Source organism: Artibeus jamaicensis, unplaced genomic scaffold (assembly GCF_021234435.1).
Source record: "Artibeus jamaicensis isolate MK-2021 breed Jamaican fruit bat unplaced genomic scaffold, CSHL_Jam_final scaffold_833, whole genome shotgun sequence".
NCBI classification, from domain to species: domain Eukaryota; kingdom Metazoa; phylum Chordata; class Mammalia; order Chiroptera; family Phyllostomidae; genus Artibeus; species Artibeus jamaicensis.
In genome coordinates this window covers 4,902,404-4,913,897 of record NW_026522056.1, presented here as the reverse complement: position 1 = coordinate 4,913,897, position 11,494 = coordinate 4,902,404, and the positions used below count along the sequence as shown (strand labels likewise).

The following is an 11,494-nucleotide window of genomic DNA, read 5'->3' as shown; positions in this document are numbered from 1 at the left end:
TGCGCTCAATCCACTGAGCTACACCAGCGAGGGGATAATGTGTCTTTTGACTGAAGTGATGGTTAAACTGTGTTCACTTTATGATAATCACATGACCTTTACTAATTTATAAAATGTTTGGAGGGTGCTCTACCTTAATAAGACAGCTTACTAAGCAAACAAGGGCCACATAAGATATGCAAAACTGCCTTTTTTAAAAGAGAGAATGAGGTGTTTCTATGCTCATTTGATCTCATTTGACCCCTTCAATAAATATAGAAAATGAATATATGCCTTAGTTTTGTATGTTCATTTGAGGGAAAGACAATAAATCGGGATAAACTGAATTAAGTGTAGTTAGAAGTTTGATGTTTTTTGGCCCTGGCTGGGTAGCTTTGGGTAGCTCGGTGAGAGGATCGTCCCAGCTCGCCAAGATTACAGGTTCCATCCTCAGTCAGGGCACGTACCAAGAATCAACCAATGAACACCTCGATAAATGGAACAACAAACCATCTGTCTCTCTCCCTCTCTCAAATCAATAAATTAAAAAATAATTTGAAAGTGATGTTTTTCAAAGTCTAATTCATTTACATTTATAACACTTTTTAGGGAAAAAAAGTTTAAACCTTCATATTAAAAGAGCAAGTTTTGTTACAATTATTCTAGGATAAACTTTGTCTCACCTGATAAACTGAAGAAAAGTAAGCCACTTTTTTAACATAGGAGAGTGGTAGGGGCTAAAGATGTTTTTAAACTCATCAATATTTAACAATTTAGATTTTAATTTCTATCCAACTATGCTCTTTTTCTGTAAATAATTTTTATTAAAAAATACCTTAGCATTCATTCTCTCTGGGCCTCATTATCTTCATCTGTGGAGTAAGGTTGTAGGACTAAATGAGGAATTCTTAATTTGGAATCCATAAACGTCCAGATCTTGAATCTCCTGAAAAGGAATCAAAAGTATAGAAACGTGTATAAATGTATTTTGGGGGGGAGCTATCCATAGCTATCATCTGAGAAAACACAAACACCAGCCAATTCATAAGTGTGCTTAACATTATATTCTAGGATTAATGAAATGAAATAAGATTAATTTTCACGTGGATAAAAATTACAGGTTTTCCCTAAGGCCGATTAGAAGAGTGAATGTTTTGATTAGAATATCAGATATTTTTAAATAGTTCAATTTTTGTGCTTTTAAACAAGTTAAAATAGAAAATATTAGATACCAATGAGTTTAAACACCTTTAGCCCTTAGCCCTCTCCTACATCCCGTTTTACATTCCCTTCAAGAGGCCCACACTGTATGCCACAAAGTATAGTGGCATATTCTTTTTACTAGTCTGGTCAAAAGAATAAGGAAACTATGCAAACATACTCCATGTGTTTACTCCTCTCGTGCACCAACGTGGGATATGGACCAGTCAGAGGATGCAGATGGATGAAGGTGACAGTGACTGAAAACATCTCAAATTGCTTGCAGTCAAGGGCTCAATGCTTAATACTTATGTCATGAAAATGGTCTGGTTCTGACAGAACAAAATCTCAAAATTATCTTTATATCTCTGTGATTGTCAACAGCCCTTACTGCTCACTGGGACACAAGTCTTAGGGTTTTTAAACCTTGAGTGCCCTTTCCTATTCTGACCCAGTCCCAGGTTTCTGGGTTGCTCTTTAGCAAAACAGGAGAGCCTGAGTAAATTTAGTGTTACAAAGACAAGGGAAAGAATGTTGATGCAGACATGAGGGCACGGACTCAGAAAAGGTCATTTCAGTTATCAACTATGCAACTTCAGTCATTGAATACACACTCCAAAGAAACAGGGGTGGGGAGTCAGGGTACAGGCCTAGTCTCTAATTAATATTAGGTTACGCAGGTAATTTTCCTCACTAACAAAAACATTCCCACTTTTTACATGTGGAAAATTAATTAGAAGAGTGATGAGATACTGATATCCATTAGTGAAAAAGAAAACCACTGCAACCATTGTATTGAATGCTACTTCAGGAGTTCTGAATTTCAAAGCAAACAGTATCAAAGAAACAGGAAAATAACAGCTACTTTTTAATTTTGGATATATTGCTTTTATTCAAAAGAGTAGGTGTCTGACAAATTCTTAAGTCACAAAGTCTGGATCAAACTGTCGACTCTCTGCAACTCCGTGAGGTAGGCGTCTGCACGGCCACAGCGATGAAGACAGGTCTTTCCTCCCCTATTGCTTCCAGGTGCTGAGAGTGTGGCGGCTGAAACCGCTGCTCAGTGGGCACTGAGAACAGTTGTTCCCTCTGTCTTGTTTTCCGTAAACCTGCCCAGTTACTTGCTCCCAGGATTGGACCATTTGTTTTGATGACAGTTACAACATTATTGTTTAGAAAGTCTAAATTGTTGCTTTGATTTGTATGATCTCACTCTGAATCATAGAAGTATTACTAGGTTGAAAACACTGATTGACTCTTCTTGTTTTAAATGCTCTTGGATACCATCTGCATTATCAGTGATCAATACAGACACATAATAATAAGGTCTACAATTCTGAAACACCCACATGTTCCCTTTTCTATTTAAAAAGACTTCCGATCATACAGTGTTTTTGTATGTTACAAAAGTTGGTGTAATACACTTCTACCAGTAAAGTCTTATAAGGAATTCCAATATTACAGTAAAATTATTATAACTAGAAATGTTGACACTTGAAGCAGAACATGCACAGAAAAAGAAAGCCTTTTAAAAATGCCATTGCTATATAGCCCCACACCAGATCTACAATCGGTAGGAAATGCATTTCTAGTCTGGTGAAAAAATTCTTGCTCCTTAGCTTTTAGAATTGGTAGCTGCAGCTGAAATGTTTTTCTGTGAAGTTTGCCACCCTACTAGATGTTTGATTTGGAAGTGAGGATTTAGGATTGGTGAGGTCTTGATACATCATCTTTTTAGACCTTTCTTTCTTCTTAGGCGTACCTGAGCTATCTTACTCCAGTATGTCCCAAAAGTCTCCCAGTTTCTCTCTAGCTTCGCCTCTTTGTAATAACCCTCACATTTACCTGAACCCCATGCAGGAGTTCTGTTAAGTCCCATACCAGTTCAGTCACTTATATCCGGATGGTTTCAGAGAAAACAAAAACCTGTCACCAGTAACAGGGATTTCACCTGTGAAAAGGAAGACACCTGCTTTCTTCACATAACTGTCTTCTGCATAAAATGGAAAGTATGCGAGAAACTGCTGTAGTTATAATGTGCTGTATTTAAGCATTATTGTTTTTCTCTCTAACAAGCAACAGCTTTGTCCTAGGCCCAAATGAGAAAACACTACTACTGATATTTTATTCAGCATCTTACCAGTCGATGGCTAATCTAATTTGGGAGACTGCGATAGATTTGTTCTTTTTTTGGCCTATCTATACATAGGGAGGCTCACTAGCACGTGAATGGACGATATGACCACCAGGTGACAGAGCTAATGGCCCTGGGCATGAACAACCTCCCTGCTGTCCAGTTTGCTAGTGTGTAGTGCCAACTGAGGGAGCTGGGGTTTCATAATACTTGTGGTTTTGGTTCTTTTCAAACAAAAGTGCAGAAGAGAGCGTTAGATACTTATGCTGTAGCCGTTAAAAAAAAGAAATCAATATAAACTTCCTATTGAATCACACCTGACATTTTCTTATTCTGCACCATCTAGGGACAGCATTACAAATTTTCTGTCAAGAGAAAATGAACCAAATTTATCCATTCTGTTATTCTAGTTCACCATAATTTCTCTTGTCAAACTTAAAAGTCTCCCTAGTACTATCCTAATACCCTTTTTGATGCCCAAGCCATGAAAAACCACTTTCCTCAGAAATGCATCAAACTATTTGTTTACAGTATTGCCCAGGTTTCTGAAAAAACATTCCTTTTACAAGTTATTTTAATACACTGTTCCTATAAAAGGACCAAACTCTGGTTTACATGCCATACTGAGAACATAAGCATGCTGACTGGACATGAATGTCTTACACCTTGTTAATTCTCCCAGTGTTCTGTAAACCAGAATGTGAAATCAAATGATAAAGTTCAAGGTTCTGCGTTCACTTTCAGCTGATAACAAAGACTTATATCAGAATGGAAAAGCAGAACTGCTCCAAATGCACAAAACTTAGTACTAAAAGAAACACTTTTCCCCTGGTACTGTGCAATATTTTATTGTAGCAAAAATATTTAGATGAATCTCATTGCAATATATTATCATACAGGTGCTCATTGAGAAGGGAACATTGCGTAAAGTGTACATGTAACACTACCTTACTACACATCCCATCAATCTGAGTAATTTGGGGGAAAAGAAAGATATGAAAGCATCCCTTTTTATACAATTCCATGTTTTTTCCAGAGACTTAACAGACAACACAGTTAAGACACAGTTGTAAATTATTAGAATTCTAACCTCAATATCAGAACCTGCAACATGTAAAAATTCCAGTCATATATTGCTAGGTATTTGCCAAATAATAATCAAATGTCTGTCATACAGCGGTCTTCAGTTTGTAAGATAATATTCTAACGCTGTATGCTACCATGGGTCCTTTTTTTTTTATTTTACACATTAGCTCATATTTTAGTAAACTTTTTTTTCACCTGTTTAGTCTCTGTGTTATCACTTCTCGATACATAATAGAGATGTAGATAAGCAACAAAAAGATGACAAAGAAATCATCTAAAAAGCCCAGAATTCCAAACAAGGCTTCAGGTACAAAATCTAGAGGTGATATAAGATAGAAAAAAGCTCCCATTAAACAAAGTATTATCCTGATACGGAACATCCAGAAAAGGCCACCGACCGAAAACATTTCCCTGAACGCATGCCTCAGTAAAGTGGGTAGATCCATAATTCTTTCCATAATCTGGTAGGGGAAAAGCAAATATTAGGATTTGGCATCTAATGTGTCAGACTTTCAAATAACATAATTTTCTTACAATTGTGCAAAGTTAACATGAATTAAGTTTTACCTATTGTTTGACCATCATTTTTTCTAGTTATTAATTTTATTTTAAAATAGTTCTTTGAGTACTAGCTTCTTATAAAATAGGTTTTATTACAGACAATTGAAAAGCAACTAAAATGTCAGCAAACTTAAAATATAGGACATAATAAATGCAAGTTCTAATTTAAGTTAGTAAAATAAACCAAATCAAGAACCTGCTGTATAGGATTAGAGTCTGAGGCTTGAGCTCAAGTCTCAGCTTTAAAGTCAGAGAGATCTGGGTGGGCCCTAGCTGGTGTGGCTCAGTGGATTGAGTGCTAGCCCGTGAACCAAAAGGTCACTGGTTTGATTCCCAATCAGGGTGCATGCCTGGGTTGCAAGCCAGGTCACCAGTTGTGGGTATATTTATCAATGTATCTCTCACACATTCATGTTTCTCTCCTTCTTTTTCTCCCTCCAATACCCCCTCTAGAAATAAATAAATACAATATTAGAAAAAATTTCTGAAAAGTCAGATCTGGGTTTGAATACAAAATCAATTACTTATTAGCCAGGTGACCTTGGGGAAAGTTGTTTAACCTACTAGAGATAAGTCAACAATTAAGTATTTATGTACCAGGAGGACTTTCAAAAACTGAAAGAGATAGTGTATATAAATGACCTTTATAAGTTGCCAGACAATATATTAGTATTACACATTAAAGACATCAATATTAATGACAGTCTAAGAATAGCAATGAAACTGATCCCTTCTGAGGATGTTTATTCTGCGTAGCTAGAATTTAAGCAAATTCTTAATTGCTACAAAGATTTTTGGAATGCCAAGTGCTACCTTTTTTAAAATTATAAGTTCTAAATATGTACAGAAACATAAATTACTAGGCTTTTACATAAATGAACATAATTTTCACAGCTGAACTTTAACAAAGACATATATTTAAAAATTATCAGATATGGGAAGCAAAGAAAATTATAAGATATGGAGGCATTGGAAAACTTATACACTGTTGGTGCAAATGCAGAGACCCTTAGGAAGCAGTCTGGCAGTTCCTTAAAATGTGAAACAGGGTTACGACAACATCCCGCAACTGCACAGCGAGGCACGTACCCAAAGGGAATGAAACATATGTCTACCCAAACACTGGTACAGGAGTTCATGGGAGCATTATTTACAATAACCAACAAATGGAAACAACTCAAATGTCCATCAACTCATGAATGGATAAACAAAATGAGATCGCTTTGTCCATAAAAAGCAATGGAGTACTAGCATAAGTGATGTTGTCAGTAATGTTCTAGTAATTATGTACAGTGTCAGATGGGTACTAGACCTATAGGGAGATCACTTTGTAAGTTACATTAATGTATACTCACTATATTGTACACCTGAAACTAATATAATATTGTATGTCAACTGTAACCGAAAAACAAAAACAACAAACGCAATGCAGTACTAAGGTATGTTACAGCATGGATGAACCTTGAAAACATTATGCCAAGTGAAATAAGCCAGAGACAAAGGGCCATGTATTGTATGATCCCATTCAAATAAAATGATGAGATATCCAGAATAGCCACGTCCATAGAGATGGAAGGCAGATCAGTGGTGCCAAGGACTGGGGGGAGGGGCAGGGACAGGGGAGCAAGGGGAGGAACTGCTAAAGCTTTTGGAAGAATGAAATGTTCTAAAATTATATCATGATGGTAATTCGATTATATTTACTCTAAATGTACTATAAATCATCGAACTGTATACTTTAAAACATGTATGCTTATGGCATGTAAATTACATCTAAGTAAAGCTATTAAAAAGAAAAGATAGTACCAGTATCTAACAGGGTGGGGCAAAAGTAGGTTTACAGTTGTGAGTAAATAAAATGTATCCTTTTATTATTATTAATTAATTACTGTATTTTTTCCATACAAACAACCGTAAACCCACTTGTATTTATATGACCTTGAGTGGGTCAGTTACTCTCTGACTACAGACTTCTCATCTGTTCTGCATAGTTGTTCATTGGCTACATGATTTCAGCTCCCGTGTAGTAATGACCCATCAGGACTCTTCAACATATCTTACTTTTCAGAAGTTGGCAGATACAAGGCAAACTGACTGGAGGAAGTAAATCACTTCCTGTGGTCATTCCACTGCCCACAGTTCAGCTATTTTTAACAATCTGTATAAATATCATAGATCCAACTCTATGTATATACTGACTGATTTAACAAATGCCAAATAAATTGAGGAAGATGGAGACAAGAATGGGAATTGAGCAAGTGATGAGAAAATAGTTTTAAAAACACAAGGTAAAGAAAATCTTATAACTCCTTTTGGAAGACTAGCCAAATGAACAGAAATGGTCTTTTTAGAATCATTTCCTATATTAACTTTCTATTCCCAATGGAAGAAACTAATATTTAAAGCAAAACAGCTATACGGTTTTCACAAGGTCAATGGTAAATTACTTTATAAATATTCTAAAAATAATTTTCTGTCCATTATCAGCTATTTTTCACTGCTCATGTGGTATTATTTATTCAAGATCTATAATTAGACAAGAAATATGAAATGAGTTACTAAGAAATGTTTGTGTATTAATCACAATCTTACTGAACTTTGAGGCAGAATATCAAAGTAAGAGCTAACTGTCTTTATTATAGTGTAACATCATCACATACTAAACTTTCTTACTTGTTAACTATAAATTTGACACACACACAAAAATAAGAACGGAGCAATGGTATGCTTCACACTTAAAAATATGAATGAATATCTTAAAATTATTATTATCTTTAAGGTCAGTGGCAGATCTTTGATTGGAAACCCTGATTTCCAGCGACTCACACTATGGCTGTTACTGGGGGGTGTGTTACGAAAATGGCTGGATGGAGCAGCTATGGAAGACAACAGTGGCTGGGTTACATTGCTCTTGTGCTCACACATCTAAAAGATTCACCCATTATCATTCACAATGGATGAACTGTACCTTTAAATGTTCATGACATTACAGAATGAGGAATACAAGCAAGGGAGCACAGAGCACGGCTGTGTATTACTAAAACATTTTAACAGCTTGTAGTCTTGTCTGGGAGCAGTAGTATCAGTTATTATCTCAAGGATAGTTCATTAATTTACTCAGCACACACTGAGTGCCTACTACATCCCAGACACTGAATTTCACAATGAGAATTTGGTACTGACTAAATACACAGTCTTTGCTCTCATGATGCTATTAGCCTATGGAGAGCAAGCCAGTGAACTAGGTTTGAGTGCTGTTTGACAAATGCTAGGCAGAACACGTGCAGAGGGCGACAATGGAGAACACGGAGGTTGTCGGGGAAAGCCTCTGGGGGAGGCTTATTTTCCAGCTGCCTAAAGGATGAGAATCACCCATGAGGAAAGCAGAGCGACAAGCGTTCCAAACAGGAAATGGCACAGGTGAAGGTGTATGTGGAAAGACTTGGAGCTTTTCTGCGAGCTGAAAGGCCAGCGTGGCTGAAGTGCGGTGGGGCAGGGGGAGAGTGGCACAAGATACTGGGGGGGGGGGGGGGGGGGGCAGGTCCCACAGGGCCTTGTAAGCCACAGCAAGGAGCTGGCACATTATTTCAAAAAATTGCAAGTTTTAAAACTCAAGAGCATCATGGCCTTACTTATTTTCAAAATATCACTTGGACTGCCACACAGAGAAAAAAGTCAAAAGTGAAGAGGCCATGGCAAGTGTCCTAAGCAAGAGCTGATGGTGACTTGGACTGATACAATGGCTCTACAGACACAGGACATTTTTGTGGGGTAAAAATGATACGACCCCCCCCCCCAAGAAAAGGAATGGTGCAGCTTATAGATCAGATGAGGGGAACGGGGGAGAGAGGGAGTTCAGAAAGACTGAGAAAAGAGTTCACTGCGCTGGGGAGGGAATCAGCTTCACATTATACACGTTAAGTTTGAAAGGCCCAGGGGCGTCCAAGTGGAGATGTTGTAGGCTGAGCAGCTGGATATGAAGTCTAGAGCTCGGGGCAGAGCTGGGTTTTCCAGGTACTAAATTTGTACTCAGTGTGGTCCGGCTGTTGAAATACATATCCAGCCATACACATACTTGTAGAATTTCTTTCTCTATTTGGTAAAACTGGAATGAGATAATAAAATGTGACAGTTTTCAATCTACCAAATGCCTTTTTTTAGGGGAGGGGTCAACTGTAGAATTAAGGTTATTAAAAAGAGAGTGATTTGAATGGCTAAGATGACATACAGGGTTACTTAAGGGAACATTTCAAAAAGGGACCAAGGTTAACAACTTAGAGTAAAACAGAACTGTAAAACTCTCGCCAGAAGTTCTCAGGTGCTTCTCATGAAATCAAACCCTATTTTACAATCACATAGGAACTGATCATTTTATCTTTACCTCAGATTTTTCCTATTGGTTTTTTGCTGGTGCCTCTTCATAAATGACTTTTATAATGCCGTTTTTTTACTGCCATCCTTGGGAAAGCCGTAACTCAGTGAGTGACAATGGTGATGGAAGGAAGGACTTCACCCCACACACATGGACAGTGAGGTTTCTCCAGTTGAAGAATATTTGTTGGTAAATCTCACTCCACAAAAGGGAAGTCTCATTATACTGTAACTCTGTTCCCTTTAGCTTTGTACCTGCTATAACTTTACTTACAGATCTGGGCTGTCCTGAGAATCTCCGGTTATAATCATTAATATCTTGATGCAATGATACAACATCCTGAGACTGGTCATTTTCACTAAATACTGGTAGCAGTAAAGTTACCTGTTTAATACAGAAAGAAAAATTGTTATCCCTTTCTGCAGCATTAGTCTGTTCATTTTGTGTTATTCAATAAAACAAGGAAATCGTCTGAATTTATATTTCACTCATTTCCTTTAATTAAGGCAACACAGGGGAGGAAAGTAAGATTGCTGCCTACAATGCAATCTAATGCAAATGTAATTTGAGCATCTATAAAATTAAAGGGGCACGTTATCCAAACACTGGTTTTAATATTTCCCAGTCCACACCAGGGAGAAAGTCAGTAATTCTCTACAGTTCAGGATACAAGAATGAAGGGAAAATGTTCAGGAGCAAAGTCACTGCTGTTGGAAACATCTTTAGATGTTACTAACCACAACACAGACATTAACTCAGTGCAAGGACTGGCTCTCGAGCACCTAGTCCTAGTGTGATTTTAAAAAAGTAATTCTTTTTTTCTTGTTCTGACGTTTCTTTTTTAAGTATATTTTATTGATTATGCTATTACAGTTGTCCCAATGTTTTTATTCCCCTTTATCCCCCACCCCCCAGTTCATGTCCATGGGTTGTACAAATAAGTACTTTGGCTTCTCTATTTCCTGCCAATGGGAGGTGATTCTTAACTTTCCTCTGTCCATTTCATGCCTACCAATTGTGTTTCTTATTTGCTGTACAGAAAAGGTAATTCTTAATACAGTTACATACTGTAATACATTAAACCCTTTTTCCTCCATGGTAGTGGTAAGGATACACAAATGTCCCAGGACCACATTCGGGCAATCTGAAGATGACAGACCATGAAAAGCCCTGACAGAAATGGTCACTGGACAATGAGATGGAGGTGGGAAGGGAAATTGACAGACTTAGGGTTAAACCATCGAGCTGTTGCTTTAGCCCGTCCTCAGTTAGGCTGTAAAACCCGGGCTGCCCATTTCTCAGATGCTCTCCGAACAGCCAAAACAAAGGAGTGCACACACTGTTGACTCTTCGAGCATTTGTTGATAAAAATGCATTATTTCAGCAAGTATTACTTGAGCGCCTGCTGTGGACAATGCGCTGTGCTAAGGGCTTGATATACAAACAAAATTTTAAAAATAATAAAATAAAGGCGTGGCCTTGCCTGTTGGTGATCAAAATCACAAGAGAGAAGGGGAGGCAGACCTGTGCAACATCCTGTTCTGAGGTGCTTTAATGGTACTTCAAAGTAAGGACCCCTCCCTAGGCTGTTCAGAAAACTTAAAACTTAAGCTAGCCCTTGAAGTGTAGGTTGGTGTGTCAGGCATGTATTCATGGAGGGAAGTGGTGCGTGTGTCCTCATCAGAGACGTCGGCCTGTGCATCGTTATTTCCAGTGAAACAGGAGGGGAGGCAGGTATCTGACACCTGTCTTGCCTCTGGGATGAACTGCTCTACAGTTAGAAAACCAAAAGCTACTATATTAAAACTTCGTCTTCACCTTTCTAGCCTCTAGCCAATTTACAGGTGGTCCAAAGGTCACTGCCTGATAAATTTATACAACCCTATGAAAAGCTGTAGGTGGTGGAACTAATTCTTTTTTGTTTTTTTGGAGAAAGATAACAGTTTTAATTTGGGACTAGTTGAATTTAAGATGCTGGTGAAATATCCAAGTGGAGGTGTCTAGAATATGACTGAAAAGTCAGTTCTGAAATTTGGGAAAATTTTCAGAGTGAGAAATAAAAAATTGCAAAGACAACTGTATTAGTTTCCAAATGCTGCTGTAACAAGTCATCACAAACTCGGTGGCTGAAAACAAGGCAAATGTATCATCTCCGAGTTTGG

At 37.7% G+C, this 11,494-nt stretch overlaps 1 protein-coding gene across 2 annotated transcripts in view; it reads right to left on the bottom strand.

Moving 5' to 3' along the window:
- Positions 1-765: 765 nt before the first annotated feature.
- The window catches only part of RNF170 (ring finger protein 170), a 34,078-nt gene continuing 23,349 nt past the window's right edge, over positions 766-11,494 (bottom strand). Inside the window, exons 6-7 of one of the 2 annotated variants that reach the window (XM_037164187.2) lie at positions 9,606-9,716; positions 766-925 (exon numbers count right to left, since the gene is read on the bottom strand). In XM_037164187.2, coding sequence (XP_037020082.2) covers positions 848-925; positions 9,606-9,716 — 189 coding nt within the window. In that variant the 3' untranslated portion in view covers positions 766-847. Of the gene's footprint in view, positions 926-4,145; positions 4,861-9,605; positions 9,717-11,494 lie in introns of those variants that run through there. The other variant, XM_037164186.2, reaches the window with a different exon arrangement.